A 16,922-nucleotide genomic window follows, 5' to 3' on the forward strand; every position below is an offset into this window, starting at 1 on the left:
GTACAGGGGGCCCCATGAGGCTCTCATTGATGAGCAATTTCAACATATATTGTTAAAACAGGACAAACACTGGATATGTTGGGGGCCCTAAAATGAATTTGCTGTGGGGCCCAGCAACATCTAGTTACCACTGACCCTCTCCTTACCCTCGTGATGCTTTGAATGTCAGCTCCTTTATTGGCCACTTTCAGACACGAATGGGTCACAAGAAACACGGTGTGAGTTGTAACTGTTTCAGAGCAAGAGGAATAGGTTGTGCCTGTGAGAGTTCACTCCGGTGCTTCTCAGTCAGTACAGGCAGCAGCAGCAGCAGCAGGGTCCGTGTCACACTGAGGAGACCAGGGAAGAATGTGATTGGCAGATCTATCAGTATCTCCCTCTATCTCCGCCCTACCTTGTAACTAGCCTATCGAGTGACAGCGGGGGCGGGTACTTTGGAAGGCGACGTGATGTGGGAGAGATAAGTAAGTGGTGCTCAGTGTTACTACAGCGGGAGGGAGGGAGGGAGTGAGGGGGATAAAGCGTTGGACACTGACAGCTCAGGCTTTGCAATGGGAATGACAACAAAGGGGAGAACGTCAGCTTGAGCTTCAGCTGCACATATTTCTTATGTTCTTACACACATTTCTCTGCATTTCAGCAGTCACAAAACGGGACAGGTGGTTTAGAACAGGACCGTGCCCTGGGGAACCTGACTCTCCGCTGGGGAACTCAGCTCACCCACTGTACCCCCAAGTCACCCACTGTACCCCAAGTGAGTCTCATTCACTGTACCCCGAGTGAGTCTCATTCACTGTACCCCGAGTGAGTCTCATTCACTGTACCCCGAGTGAGTCTCATTCACTGTACCCCGAGTGAGTGTGAGCCCATCCCCTATGCCCCCCCCTGCAGCGCAGCCTGTGTCCCACCCAAGTCGTCAGACACGTGACTGTGACATCAGCGAGTGCCCCCCCCGCAGGAGCCGCATCTCTGAGTGTGACAGGGAGCCGGGGAGGAGGAGGAGGAGGAGGAGACCGGCGAGGATATCGGTCAGACCGGGAGGAACGGAAAGACAAGATCCGTCGCTACATTTTCCCTTTAATCCGAGGGGACAAAGAGCGGCCGCTGATCCTCTGCAGAGACTCCGGCCCCCGCGGCCCGCCCGAGTGATGATCCTTCTCACCTGCCTCCTCCTCTTTATCTTCCTGCAGGTGAGTCACACCCAATTATTTCTATTAGTATCATTATTAGTATTATTAGTATTATTAGTATTAATGTCATGGATATAATCACCGGCCATTGTGCCGCCCTCCTTCTCCCCCTTAGGCTTCTACTGATTGGAGCAGAGAAACTCCCTTATTATACAGTCTCCCTATTTATCTGCATTCCTTTATTAGACAAGGGATTCATCCCTATCTTTATTATATACAGACTCTTCCTTCTGCTTAACCCTCTATGGTACAAGGACCTCACCCATACCCATAATATACAGCCTCCCAATTCATCTACTTACTCCTTTATTGGACAAGGGATTCATCCCTATCTTTATTATATAAAGACCCCTTCCTTCTGCTTAACCCCCTATGGTATAAGGGCCTCACCTGTACCCATAATATACAGCCTCCTTATTTATCTATTTACTCCTTTATTGGACAAGGGATTCATCTCTATCTTTATTATATACAGACCCCTTCCTTCTGCTTAACCCTCTATGGTATAAGGGCCTCACCCATACCCATAAGAAACAGCCCCTAATTCATCTATTTACTCCTTTATAGAAGAAGCAACTAATACCTTTCTTCTACTATGACAGTAGTAAACCATGTCTATCTTTATTATACAGGCGCCCAATTCTACTACTGACCCCTGAATAGGAGTATAGAGGCACTATCTATTAGTTATTACACAGTTTCTCCATTCATCGACTCCAATATGATAGAAAGGCCCCGTCTCTATCTTTATTACTCAAGCCACCATGTGACAGATGTGAAGGTGCAACTTCAAGTATTTCTTTTTTCCTCTCCCCTATCCTGTTATTTTAATGATCCCACTGCAGAAAGAAAGAACCCTATATCCAGCCTTATTATACAGGGGTCTCTATTATTTAGTACAAAGGTACAATTTTCTTTGCATTAGAGGCATTATCACCTTTAAAAATAAGAGACACACTTTATATGCACAAAATTTAGCACACACTTCTAAGGTGGCCCTACATGTTCAGATTTGCATTAGACATTAGTCCTGATTTCAATTTACAGCTCAATCATCCAGGGCAGTGCTGTCCAACTTCTGTGGTACCGAGGGCCAAAGTTTTACTGGCCTATGTGGTGGAGGGCCGATAATGGAAGTCAGTGTTGGCCACTCCCCCTTTTAAACCACACCCACTGTAAACCACACCCATATTACCACAAGAACTTTTAAGATCATATCCACATTAACGGTGGTAACACACCAAAAAACCAAATGGTTGGTGCTCACTCCAGGGAAATCCCTCATCACTCATATGTGAAACATTGAAGTCTTGTTAAAAATATACCCTTAAATCCATATGCCTCATCCTCCCCTGTGGATAATACAACCCCCCCAACACATGATTAAACACCTTAGGGGCCCCTAACAACAATTTCCAAATGCTAACAAACCCCAACAACAAATCCCTAACAGGCTTATATTCCACAGGTAGCGTAGGGCAAGCAGAGAATGGCACACACAAGCAGCACTGGGCAAGCAGAGAATGGCACACACAAGCAGCACTGGGCAAGCAGAGAAAGGCACACACAAGCAGCACTGGGCAAGCAGAGAATGGCACACACAAGCAGCACTGGGCAAGCAGAGAATGGCACACAAGTAGTACTGGGCAAGCAGAGAATGGCACACACAAGCAGCACTGGGCAAGCAGAGAATGGCACACACAAGCAGCACTGGGCAAGCAGAGAATGGCACACACAATCAGCACTGGGCAAGCAGAGAATGGCACACACAAGCAGCACTGGGCAAGCAGAGAATGGCACACAAGTAGTACTGGGCAAGCAGAGAATGGCACACACAAGCAGCACTGGGCAAGCAGAGAATGGCACACACAAGCAGCACTGGGCAAGCAGAGAATGGCACACACAAGCAGCACTGGGCAAGCAGAGAAAGGCACACACAAGCAGCACTGGGCAAGCAGAGAATGGCACACACAAGCAGCACTGGGCAAGCAGAGAATGGCACACAAGTAGTACTGGGCAAGCAGAGAATGGCACACACAAGCAGCACTGGGCAAGCAGAGAATGGCACACACAAGCAGCACTGGGCAAGCAGAGAATGGCACACACAATCAGCACTGGGCAAGCAGAGAATGGCACACACAAGCAGCACTGGGCAAGCAGAGAATGGCACACAAGTAGTACTGGGCAAGCAGAGAATGGCACACACAAGCAGCACTGGGCAAGCAGAGAATGGCACACACAAGCAGCACTGGGCAAGCAGAGAATGGCACACACAAGCAGCACTGGGCAAGCAGAGAAAGGCACACACAAGCAGCACTGGGCAAGCAGAGAATGGCACACACAAGCAGCACTGGGCAAGCAGAGAATGGCACACAAGTAGTACTGGGCAAGCAGAGAATGGCACACACAAGCAGCACTGGGCAAGAAGAGAATGGCACACACAAGCAGCACTGGGCAAGCAGAGAATGACACACACAAGCAGCACTGGGCAAGCAGAGAATGGCACACATAAGCAGCACTGGGCAAGCAGAGAATGGCACACACAAGCAGCACTGGGCAAGCAGAGAATGGCACACACAGGGAGGGAAGGCAGAACAGAGCAGGAGACAGGGAAAGCTCTCAGTCTAATATGTACTACATACAGTGACACAGTGCTGGGGCCCCATTAGCATTTTGTATAAAGTGAGAACAGGTGAACAATGTGGCAGTTTCAGTCTGGGTCTCAGGTAGAACAGTACAGGGGCTTTAGGATATAAACAATAGAGGGGTCTCAGGTAGAACAGTACAGGGGCTTTAGGATAGAAACAATAGAGGGGTCTCAGGTAGAACAGTACAGGGGCTTTAGGATATAAACAATAGAGGGGTCTCAGGTAGAACAGTACAGGGGCTTTAGGATATAAACAATAGAGGGGTCTCAGGTAGAACAGTACAGGGGCTTTAGGATACAAACAATAGAGGTGTCACATGTGTGAACAATACAGGGGGATCTCAGGTGTGAACAATGCAGGGGATTAGCCCTGATCTAGGCACTCATGGCCACATTAGAGCAAACCATATATTGGAAGGGCCACAGCCCACTCTCTCTGTGGGATTCAGGATATCAGGGAGATGAACAGACCAAAACGAATGGGCCAGGTTGTTTGATAATAAATCAGGTGTTTTTTCTACCTTCACTTTTCACTTGTAATAAGATGCAGTGCCAGACCCTCAATATGCTGCTGTAATTATTGTGTCTGAATGATGACTATTTGCATTCTCCAGGTTGCTCTAAAGCTGCCCACACATGCCCAGATTAGTTTTAGCAGTTTGGCTGATGCCAGCCATGCAGTCCATTTATCTGCACAAGTATGGCAAGGTGGGGTATGTTTAAACACATAATCCTGTTATGCTTGTCAGTGGACCATTACCTGTCCAGTTAGTTATTTTGGCAGTTGCTCAGATCAGTGGAGTAACTAGATGCTACTGGGCCCCACAGCAAATCAATTTTAGGGCCCCCAACATTTCCAGAGGTTGTCCTGTTTTACCAATATATATTGACATTTCTCATTAATTAGGGCCTCATAGGCCCCCTATACCTCCTGGGCCCCCCTGCAGCCGCAGGGTCTGCTTCCTCTGTAGTTACGCCCCTGGCTCAGATGAACAGAACAATTTAACAGTGGCCATAAATGTGTGTAACTTCTCAAATGGTCTCCGTCTCTTTGGCCGCAGTCTGATCTTTCAGAGTACCACAATAGTTTGCCCATGTACATTTTAACCCTGCAAATGTTCTAAAACCCTGATTGGCTACAGGCTGGTCTGTCACTGGGAATTTGGTAATGCTTTGATTGGGTACAAGTTGCTCTATCCTTGGAATATTCTGATGCTGATTGGCTACAATATATTTTAGCCCTAAGAATGTTCTAATGCTCTGATTGGCTTTGGTTAGTGTATTCCCAGAAAGTTATAATGCTCAGATTGGCTACAGATTGGTAGCCAATCATTATCTAATGCTATGATTTGTTCTAGTCATGGTAATGTTCTAATGCTCTAATTGGCTACTGTATGGTGCAACCCTGTAAATCTTCAAATGCTTTGATTGGCTGCAGATTTGTCTACGTCTCTGAATGTTCCAATTTGCTGATGGACTAGTTTTGTTTAGCCCTGTGGGTGTTGGGATGTCCTGATTGGCTACAAGTTTATCAGGCTGTGTGAGTGTGCTCTGATTGGCTACAGGTTGGTCAAGCCCTGTGAGTGTTTGAATGCTCTGATTTGGCTGTAGATTGGTGGAGCCAATGAATGGTTATGGTAATGTCAAATAGAGTTCCATAGGGCTGATTTAAATGAGATTTAAGAGTGGAAATGGCTCACTGGGCCAGTTAATCTTTGTGGGCCCACCACTTAGGCCACCATGTACAACCAGGATTTCCCTTGGTGTTCAGGTCCAGCCATTATGGTCTCAGTTAAATCAGGCCCTTGAAGTTGGGTAAATGTGTGACTTTGTACTGAGTTTTTTTCCTGCTCCAGTGGGAGAGGCAGATTTAGCATAAAACCAGGTCAATACCTGGAGTTGGTAAGAAACACTTTTACAAAGAAAATTTCCATTTGTGCTACTATAGGTTTAAACGCAAGCTTTTGAGTCAGAGTGAGGTGAAAGTGTTTTCGTATTTCTTGCATGAGAGTTTTTTACTTCTACTCTTTATCCAATACAGTTGGTAATGGCAAAATGATTATGGGGATCAAAGTGCTTCTGAGCTAAACTCTTCCCAACTTCACTTACTGTCTGGACCCAGGGACAGTTGGGGCAGATTTATCAGTCTTAAATTTGAGCTCACCACAGAAAAGCTCCCCCAGTTTCTATTCATTCCTATGGGATTTTTTATAAGTGTGTTTAAAAGATTAAATGAATGGACAGAATGTACTTTCAGTTTCAGCTCTGTTGATTTTGCTCGTCTAAAAAAGGTGTAATAGGGCTAGGTGTCCTTTTTTAATTCTCTCAGTATGATAAATTCTTGCTGTCGTCCCTACAAATACACAGTGCAGGGGGGGCATTCACTTAGATTCCACTTATGCAACGTCCAGTCAGCTCAGCAGATTCCTGGAAGGCAAGAATGTGTCTGTTCAGCCCTTATAACTAATTAAATTGCCCTAACTGCCCATGTATCCGTTGTATCAGGTGCAACAGGACCAGCCTGAGGCAGATGTGGGCAGATTTATTCATATTCATTGCTTGGAACAGTATTCATAGTGTTAATATTAAACTATGTGAATTGGGGTGAGAGCATGCTGACTTTGAGGGCTTGTTCTGCTTCTTTTCTTACGTTGGTCATTTCAGGGTAACTTGACCACAGCCAACCTTTCACCCTCAGTACTACAGAGCGACCCGTCCCGCATGTGCTGTTTGCCTCTGAGTAGTCACCAACACAACATTTTCCTAGAGCTCAGTTTGGCTAATTGATCTGGTCCATACATTGGCATCTGCCTCCTGCAGCAAAACTCTGCCAGTTACTGCATGTAACCCTATGTAATCCATCATGTAGGGATTGCTAGTGATTGCTGGGATTCTCCTGCGGTGCCAGTGAACAGATGTGCCTTTAGTGCTGGCTGCATTTCATCGAATTACACAAGATTAAGCATCAGGCAAGAAATGTGACCATCATGTAATCCTCTGGTGCCCTAAAAAGTGAAATCCTGAAATAGCGCATACAGATTGTTGCAAGAGCCAGTGTTGGTTTTCGGATACATGTTGGGTTAGGGGCCCTAGTGTTAGGATACACGTGGGAACTTGGGCCCTTTGGGGATAAAGATTTATTAGACCTCTGTGTGTGACTTTCATTAGCCAGGATCCCAGTTCTACAATATTTAGGACACACACACAAGCCAATATACTGTACCTAAGTTCAGTCAAATAACAAACCAAATAGTATGAATAAAGGGGAGTTGAGTTATTAAAGATCAGAACTATACAACTGGGGTGTGAGAAACACAGATGAAGGTTTCTAGGGACCAGTGTGAAGTTTACATTTTAAAGGTCCATGAATTCTAGCAATAAAAAAAAAGTTATTTCAGAGTGACTTTGCGTAGGTCTGAGAGGTGCAATATCAGCAACAAGGGAATGTTTGAACACATTTCTGGGGGTATTGGGGTCAGGTTTTATGTGTTATTACAGTTTTGCTAATGAAGGCGAATTGCCCTATAAGCTGCAAGTCACAGTTCCCCTAAGAGACCTGCTTATCGTAAATAGTTACGATTGTTTCTTTGCTTATCTCAGATTGTAACAAATGGTTCTAAGTGCACCTGCCACATATTCTAGGCTAACTGCCAAAAGCTAATTACGTTTTAGAAATTTTGTATCTTTTTCTGGCCGTTCAGTACAGGAGATCAAAGAGAAAGTCAGGGCATTTCAGTAACAAACTCGGGACTGCAGGTTGAGCTGTCAAAATTAGGACAGTTGGGAGGTAGGTACAGGCACTGAGGCCCATTAGGATTCATCCAGTCCTATGTTTGCTTAACCCGTAGGATGGTAACGGGGTTATTGGTTAATTAAACCAGAGGGACTCTCCCATGTATGTCATAGAGGGGTTGTTGCTCAAGCTCAGGATAAGAAAAATGATTTAGCTGGGTCATCAAATGGTTTGCATGAGTTTGCAGAATTGCCTATAGAACCTGCAAATTTGGGAAAATGAGTCCTATTAAATTGCTAACAGGGAACTGTAACTCTAGTATAATGAGAATTGTTAGAACTCCCACATAGATGAATACACTTACTGGTCTCACAGCCATCATGTGCTGGGATTGGCTTCTGGGATATACATTTCTGGAGAATGAGCTTTTTCAGTCCAGTTACTTTAATGCATGCAGTTCCATTGGTTTCTAGCACATACTCTTTTTCATTCTTCAGTTGGGAAATTGTAATACTCCGGTATGGGACCTGTTATTCAGAATGCTCAGGACCCGGGGTTTTCCAGATGATGGATCTTTCCATAATTTGGATCTTTCTACCTTAAGTCTACAAGAAAATCATGTAAACATTATATAAACCCAATATGCTGGTTTTGCCTCCAATAAAGATTCTTTATGTCTTAATTGGGATCAAGTACAAACTGCTGTTTTATTATTATAGAGAAAAAGGAAATAATTTTTAAAAATTTGGATTATTAGCATAAAATGAAGTCTAAGGGAAATTTCCGTAATTTTGAGGTTTCTGGATAACAGGTTTCCAGATAACAGATGCCATATCTGTACATATTTTCACATTTTCTCTTTGGCTTTGGGAAGAGCCTGGGAGGTGTTCCCAGGAATACAGTACCATGGTGGGATTAATCACTAAGGGTAATGACACATGGAGCTATAGTAGCAGACACTGCTGCAAAAATAATCATCTCTACGTGTGTTTTAGCAGAACAATTCATAGTATTGTCTATGGCAGGGTCATTTCTGTCATTTTGTAGCTGTGACAAGTAGCTGCTACTAGTAGCTCCGTGTGTCTTCATCCTTATTGTTGCTTTTCCCTTTTACATGTTCTCCATGTGTGTTTGTTCTGTTTTACAGGATGGGTCCACGTTTCAGGTCGCAGTCACTGATGATAATTGTCTTGTTATATCTCTGGAACCATCTGATGTCCTGAACACAAAGTCTGTGTATCTGGTGAAGATAACTGGTGAATCGAAGAATTACTTTTTCCAGTTTGAAGAATTTAACAGCACGCTGCCCAGCCCTTTGGTGTTTAATGCTTCTTATCATGGTCTCTATTACATTTTAACACTAATTGCTGTGAACTCCAAAATGACGTCACGATCCAGTAAATCTATCACTGTGCTGACCAGTAAGTATTTTGCCTCCCATGTGGCGTTTGTCCATATGTGATTGTCTGAAACCAGGGGTACAGATATATACTCGGCCAGTTTGTCACCCCTCATATTCATGCTCGTCATATTTGGGAATATTTACAAAAGCCTTAAGCTGGAAGGCACAAGAGATCAATGAACAACCCAGGCCCACCTTTGCTTTCAATGACCTGCCAGTGCAGGTTTTACTGACAGCTTTAGGGAACTGTGCTTTAACCGCCCCGATTTGCTTTTTTGGGAGCACCCAACAGTTTCATAGTGAAGTCCCCTAACTGATGAATTTTTGTCTCTAAAAGTAACTCAGCTATTTTATTTGGTTTAGTTACACATAAATATTGCATATTAACGGGTGCCAAATTCCACAAAGTGCATTGCTGTTGCAGTAAGACATGAATTATAGCCATAATGGTAAGCTATAGGAACTGAAATTAAGCAAATATGAAGGCATAAATCAGACAGTTTCTCCTGGTTCTCTTTTCACCCCAATAGATGATATGCTCTGTCTTTTTCTTCAACCCAGAACCCCTTCCTGTGAGTCACGTCACCATTCATGACTATAAACCGTCACCCCAGACTGGAGTAGTCTTCCAAGTACAATTCCCTGAAAAATTCAACGTCTTTTCGAGAGTTAATATAAGTTACTGGGAAGGCAGACATTTTCGAACTGTGTTATATAAAGGTAAGCCAGAAAAGGAGGCTAAATTATGAGCATTTATACCCCCCCATGGTCCTCTTTTGCTTAGACTTAAATTCCATTGTATTTTGTGTGTGTAGCACACCCGTAAGTGCACTTTAGCTGTGGATTTGTGTATGTGTGTGACCCGGCTAAACTGCTTGCCTTGTGCCCAGGACCCAGCTATATCTGTGCAGCTCCCACTGCCAATGTGGTTCCATGCAGCAAAAACACAGACCAGAGAGGAAATTCTTGCAGCAAAAGTAACTGGTTTATTAACAGAAACAAAAGTAGTAAAGTATTCTCGATCACTTCAGTTACAGCAGAGTCACTGACAGTCATCACCATACCTCTCATGGGGTAACTGAGTAGCATTCAATTACCAACGCTTTGAGTAACTCCCTCCTGAGGAGTTAGTGCTGCTCACAGGGATTTTCAGCCTGGGAACTTGTGTCTTGGTTCCCTACCTGGCCTTCAACTCCTAGTGGTTCAGATACAATGGGGCACTAACCCCACTAAGCCTTCGTGTTGGAGCAACATCTGCTCGCTAACTTGCCTGAGCTCTCTCTCACTCCTAGAGTGACTATTACAGTAACTACTGCCTCTGTCTGAACTCCTATAACTGAAGAATCGACCCCAGGTCTGTATCAGCCTTACAAAGAGGTGAGGTCCCAGGCAAGACCCCGAACACCTCGATCTGAATCCCTTTATACTCCTGCATACTACCTCTTAGTGGGCAACCCCTTTAACTATTCTGGACCACTAGGAGGGAACATACCTGCCTGGGTAATATGAAGGAACCCTTAGGTGTCTACTGAAATAAAGGGAACTGCATGATCAACCCATTCCCAAATCTCACAGTCCCTACATTTCATTAAAAAATACTCTTACACAAAATATGGCTTGTTACATATGGGTAGGTGCAAGAACTGGAGTATAATAGAACCTTTCTAAATCATTGTGCTAGCAATCTGCATTCAGTGTTAAGAGCACTTAACTCCTTCTCAAGACAGAATCGGGATATCTGGATGCATCCTCAGACACATCTTACATGTCATGAATAACATCTTGCATGTCATGGGCCTAGTCTCGAATGCACTTGAATTAAAATACAACTATTTCACTCCAAGGTGGTGAAAATAGGGCCCTAAGACCAGCAGCTGCTAGGGGGCCCAGGAGTATAAAAGACCCAGTGTGGGTCCTGATTATAGCTGAATTTCAATGACATTTTCTAAAAAGGATCTTCTCCCTCAATGTAGGAGGAAGCCTAAAAACATTTTTTGAGGTCCACTATCTTCTATTAATGCCTCTATTTTGGTCCAAATATTTCCAACTAACAAAAATCTAATATTTCAGTGTTTAAAAAGTCTCTTTTATTTGCAGATTTCTTCAAGGACAAAACAGTTTTCAATCACTGGCTCCCTGGTACATGCTACAGTAATATAACTCTACAGCTGGTGTCTGAGGCCTCTTTTAACAGAAGTACACTGGTGGAATACAGTGGAGTTGGTCATCAGCCACAGTCTCACCGGACAGGTAAGAAGTGAGAAGCAAAAAGCTTTCTGTTTACTCCTCTGCAAGGAGGATCCAAGATCAGGCAGAAGATTGTAATATGGTGCTCCTACAGTAGGACCCTGGTCAGGTGCAGTTTTCACCAAACAGCACTGGCCTGAGCGATTATAATAACTGGCGGGGGGGGGGGGGTAACTTTTTGGCACCCATAATGATTATGCCTTTCCTTCTCCTTTAAGTGCCATGTGCTAAGAGATGTAGGAGATGGAAGACCCTAGAGCTTACAGTCTCATTGGGTGGTAAACGTAAAGAGATAATAAAATAATAAAATGGCAAAAAAGCATTGCTATGTACAATGTATGAGGCATTGACCCTTATCTGCAAAGATTGGACCATGCTCGTGCTCTAAGAGGTTGGATCTGAGGCTGAGGGAGACTTCCATATGGGGAAATTGAGGATAATATTCCAGAAGAAAGGAGCAGCAAGAGAGAAAGGTTTAAGATGGCAGTAAATGTGGGTGGTGTGTATGTTCTGATGCTTGCAAACTACTTGGATTTCTTCTCCACGAGAAAAGAAATGTGGTGATTTTTTTCTGTCAAACCCCAGAAATACAGGCTGCCATAGAGGGAGGTGTACATGGTCAGAGCTTAGTGTTTGTCCTCTAGTCTCTGATTGGTTTATGGGCGATATGTGTCACATTTTATTAGGGTCAATATGTATTTGGTTAAAGGGAAGTGAATTCTGAAAGCATTTGGCGTACGTATGGTTTTTGATAGAACTCAGATCTTTCTAATATACACTGTATATATTATTACCCTAGAACAAATTTTCTGTTTCTTTTTATCTACTGTATGCACAATGTGACGGGCATCAAGGCCAAACCTCGCTGGACTTTTTAAACCTGTCCTGGTGGGTCACTTTAAAAAAATAATTTGTCCTATTGTCTCAGCTGTTTGGGCTGAAACGTTTCAGTTGTCCTCACTGCTTGTATTATCCTCACCTTATCCTGATTCCCTAACTGTACAACAACGTGTATCTCAGATACTGGCAGCTACAGGCTGGGTTATAACATTATATTGGTTTGCACCTTCTCTTTCTAGAGCTTTAGTTAAGGAAAGGTTTAAACATGTTCAGGTAATGAACCATTTATCGGCTCTTTTAGATGATAATCATGAACAACATAAGGTTATGTATGATCTCCATGAGAAGATGTTCCCTCAAACTCTGAAACTTAATTTCTGCCTCTTTGATTTGTCATCCATTGTTTATTGGCATTAAGGGGCAGATTTATCAAGGGTCGAAGTGAATTCAAGGGAATTTTCGAAGTAAAAAAATTCAAAATTCAAAGTAATTTTTTGGATACTTCGACCATCGAATAGGATACTATGACTTTGAATTTACTTTGAATTCGATTCAAAGTAAAATAGTTTGAATATTCGAATAGTCAATAATCGAAGTACTGTCTCTTTAAAAAAACTTAGACTTCAATAGTTTGCCAAATTAAACCAGTTGAAGTGCTATGTTAGCCTATGGGGAACTTCTAATAAATTTTTCTACATTTTTTGTAGTCTAAGTAAAATCGATCGATTGCTGAAATCGTTCGATCAACGATTTTACTTCGACCACAAAACGGTCAAATTCGGTAAAAATAACTTTGACTTTGATTATGAAGTTGAATTATAGCCATTCGACGGTCGAATTTCAAATTAAATTTCACTTCAAAATTTGACCTTTGATAAATCTGCCCCTTGGTGATTTGACTTTATGCTCAGATACTCTTTTCTGAAGTTTCTAAACAAAATGACGAGCTTTAACAAAATGAAAGGGTTTAACAGTTTAAAATATGGTTGACTGGGATAACAAGTGGTAGCATGATTGATGGTCTTACTCAATACACATTTGGTCAACTGTTTGCATATTTGGAGCAGGGATTCCAGGGTGTTTATTCTGTGGTGGAAGTGAGCAGGAACTAGAAGAGAAAATTAAAAGACTGACAAGGAGCAACATTCTTATGGGGAGCCTCCTACTCACTTTGGGAATTGGAGATGAGTTGCAGGAGGAATTTAGCAGGATAAGAATTAGAAAGCCTGATGCAGGAAAAAGGCGGCTGATCCTGTGTTTGTTCATCCAGATTGTGTAAGGATAACAGGAGCGACAGTTCTCAATGACACTGGCCAGTATACAAACCATCTTGTACTGGGGAGGAAGGTACCAGGACTAGTTGTTGGCAGGTTGTAGTTACAGGGGAGACAGATGGGGAATCTCTCACCATTACAACTACAGCCAATCCGTTCTCTGTCTCTCTAGTTCAGGGATCCCCAACCTTTTGAACCCATGAGCAACATTCAGAAGTAAAAGGAGTTGGGGAGCAACACAAGCATGAAAAATGTTCTTGGGGTGCCAAATAAGTGCCGTGATTGGCCATTTGGTAGCCCCTATGTGGATTGTCAACCTACATTGAGGCTCTGTTTGGCAGTTAACCTGGTTTTTATTCATTCCAAGCCTGGAATTCAAAAATAAGCTCCTGCTTTGAGGCCACTGGGAGCAACATCCAAGGGGTTGGAGAGCAACATGTTACTCACTAGCTACTGGTTGGGGATCACTGGTCTAGTTGAATGGTTTGGCACATAATTTGCCAAGTGGATACATTTGTGCAAAAAAACAAAGCTAATGGTAAGCTAAAGGACAGGTCTTACAAAAGGTAACATTTTCCAGAGATGTGTTAAGGTAGGTTATAAGAGCTAGAGCTCAGAGGCTTTACCCTGTGCCTAAGGTCTTGACGTAGGAAACAAAGCTTTGGGCTCTTAGAGCAATGGATTGATGTTGGGGTTTAATCTGTAGATCCCCAGTGCACCTTAGCAAATAGATTGCTACAATTTCAAACTGGAGAGCTGCTGAATACAAACAACTAAATAACTGAAAACCACAAATAATAAAAGATAAAAACCAATTGCAAATTCTCAGAATGCCCCTCTTTACATCAAACTAAAAGTTAGGGGGCTATTTATCAAAGTCCAAATTTATCTCAATGTTTTCTGCTACAAACTCCGATCAAATCTGCTCGTTTTTTTATGCTTATTCATTATTACATTTTCCCGAAAACTTGCTTTGCAGTAAAAAATCAGATCTTCACAAATTTTTCAGACTTTTTCATACGATGTACACGATTTTTTCGTCATTAAAATCGGGCTTTTAAAAAATCACAAATTTTCCGGAATTTATTAAACTCCAAGGCTGGAAAACTCTGAATCTGAAATCCCGGCATCTCAGACCTGTCGATGTTGCATATAAGTCAAGGGGAGAAGTCCCAATGATTTTATTGATGTGCGCTGGGTCTCGTGCCCGAAGTTTTTACCGCAAAGCAAATGTTCGGGAAAATGTAATAATAAATAAGCGTTAAAAACCCGAGCAGCTTAAGTTAGCCATACATGGGCAGATAAAGCTGCTGATATCGGTTGTTTAGACCAATTTGACAGCTTATCTGCCCATGTATGGAGGCTTCCAACGGGTCTTCTCAATCAATATCTACCCACGATATCGATCGGGAAGGTTTTTTTTACCCGACCGACCTGTCGGAGCCCCTTGGCGTATCGTAATCCGATCGTTTGACCATACGACCGAAGGTTCGGATTACCCCCATATAACATGACGTTAGTGGCATATCGGGGAAAGATCTGCTCGTTTGGTGATGTCGCCAAACGAGCGGATCTTTGAGTCTGTTAGTCCAAACTAATTGGAATTCACGATTAACAGAATAAATAACCCTGCAATATAAATAATGAGGTTTCTCTGTTGCCTGTTCTAACAGAATTTTCTTCTATTTAGTGCCTTTCCCACCTAGAAATATCTCTGTGCAAATATTGCCGCTAAACCACAGTATCACTGATTTGCTCAATGGAAAGAATAATGAAGTTACTGTGACAAAATATCAAGATTTCCCAGAAAGCTCAGCAGAAATGTTTGATGACCAGAATGAGAGATCGACTTTTATACAACTTTACAACTTGACTGACCCCCAATATAAGAATAACACTTTTCCCGAAGCCACAGCTCAGCCTTTTTGGTGGGCCAGTGAGACCATTCCACCAGACACTGAGGGCTTTGTAAATGGGATGCTCCCTGACTATGAAGACCCCCCAGTAAGAAGCTCTGAACCCCCTTCCCCTTCTCCCAACTTCAAGTTGCTCATCTCCTGGCTGCCCCCAAAGGCTCCCACAGCATATGATGGTTTCAACATATACATATTCAGAGATGGTATGTAATTGATATTCTCTATATTCACTGTTGTAATGATACACACGATGTTACTGCAAGGAGATTTATAGTTGTTCATGGATGTGTCATTTACATTACTATCACTCATGTATTATAAGGGATAATGTACCCCCTACTGTAAATGATAAGGATATTAGAAGTCACTGAGGGGTTGTTCTGTGACCATATAAAGGCACAAGGCTGCAGGTTGAGTTATACAGGGAACTCTGAGTATCACTCATGTATTATAAGGGATAATGTACCCCCTACTGTAAATGATAAGGATATTAGAAGTCACTGAGGGGTTGTTCTGTGACCATATAAAGACACAAGGCTGCAGGCTGAGTTATACAGGGAACTCTTGAGTATCACTCATGTATTATAAGGGATAATGTACCCCCTACTGTAAATGATAAGGATATTAGAAGTCACTGAGGGGTTGTTCTGTGACCATATAAAGGCACAAGGCTGCAGGCTGAGTTATACAGGGAACTCTGAGTATCACTCATGTATTATAAGGGATAATGTACCCCCTACTGTAAATGATAAGGATATTAGAAGTCACTGAGGGGTTGTTCTGTGACCATATAAAGGCACAAGGCTGCAGGCTGAGTTATACAGGGAACTCTGAGTATCACTCATGTATTATAAGGGATAATGTACCCCCTACTGTAAATGATAAGGATATTAGAAGTCACTGAGGGGTTGTTCTGTGACCATATAAAGACACAAGGCTGCAGGCTGAGTTATACAGGGAACTCTGAGTATCACTCATGTATTATAAGAGATAATGTACCCCCTACTGTAAATGATAAGGATATTAGAAGTCACTGAGGGGTTGTTCTGTGACCATATAAAGACACAAGGCTGCAGGCTGAGTTATACAGGGAACTCTGAGTATCATTCAGGATATTAGAAGTCACTGAGGGGAGTTTTCTGTATTTCTTATTAAAGGGAATGCCAGTGTTGTGTCAAGTGTGGATGAAAGCACTCATGAGTATGTAGCAGAGCTGGTGGAACCAGGGAAATACTTTGTGGAAATCACGTCTTTCAGTTCAACGGGGTCCTGTGAGATTCGAGAAAGCAGTCCAGCCAAAGCCATTAGCTTCTACATCAGTAAGTAAAATGTCTTTGAAGATTCTCATTCATCCAGGTCATGATATATACAGTATCTAGTTAAATTAAGTCAAAGGCAAACTCTAAATGTCCAGTTGCCTTTGACTTAATTCTACTAGATACTGTGAGTATAGATACTTGGTGAACCCTAAGTAGGCTGCTATTGCTTATGTGCAAACATCATATAAGCATCTTGTTTAGCTTAAAATGGAGCAGTTTTGTCATTTATATTCTTTTTCTCATTAGCTGATTTTGAGATATTTGCATTTTTAGACTGCTAATACCAGGAACCTGTGAAACGTGAGGGTTAACTGAAGACAGGAAGTGCATAAAATGACAGTGAAGGTTAATGAC

General features: G+C 42.7%; 1 protein-coding gene across 2 annotated transcripts in view; it reads left to right on the forward strand.

The window, feature by feature from the left end:
* The first annotated feature begins 499 nt into the window (after positions 1–499).
* The window catches only part of ptpro.L (protein tyrosine phosphatase, receptor type O L homeolog), a 45,037-nt gene continuing 28,614 nt past the window's right edge, over positions 500–16,922 (forward strand). For both annotated transcript variants that reach the window (XM_018251803.2, XM_018251804.2), the window contains exons 1-6: positions 500–1,190; positions 8,718–8,991; positions 9,534–9,692; positions 11,070–11,222; positions 15,024–15,452; positions 16,407–16,568. In XM_018251803.2, coding sequence (XP_018107292.1) covers positions 876–1,190; positions 8,718–8,991; positions 9,534–9,692; positions 11,070–11,222; positions 15,024–15,452; positions 16,407–16,568 — 1,492 coding nt within the window. In that variant the 5' untranslated portion in view covers positions 500–875. The remainder of the gene's footprint in view (positions 1,191–8,717; positions 8,992–9,533; positions 9,693–11,069; positions 11,223–15,023; positions 15,453–16,406; positions 16,569–16,922) is intronic.

This window comes from Xenopus laevis, chromosome 3L, assembly GCF_017654675.1.
Source record: "Xenopus laevis strain J_2021 chromosome 3L, Xenopus_laevis_v10.1, whole genome shotgun sequence".
In the NCBI taxonomy this organism is placed as follows: domain Eukaryota; kingdom Metazoa; phylum Chordata; class Amphibia; order Anura; family Pipidae; genus Xenopus; species Xenopus laevis.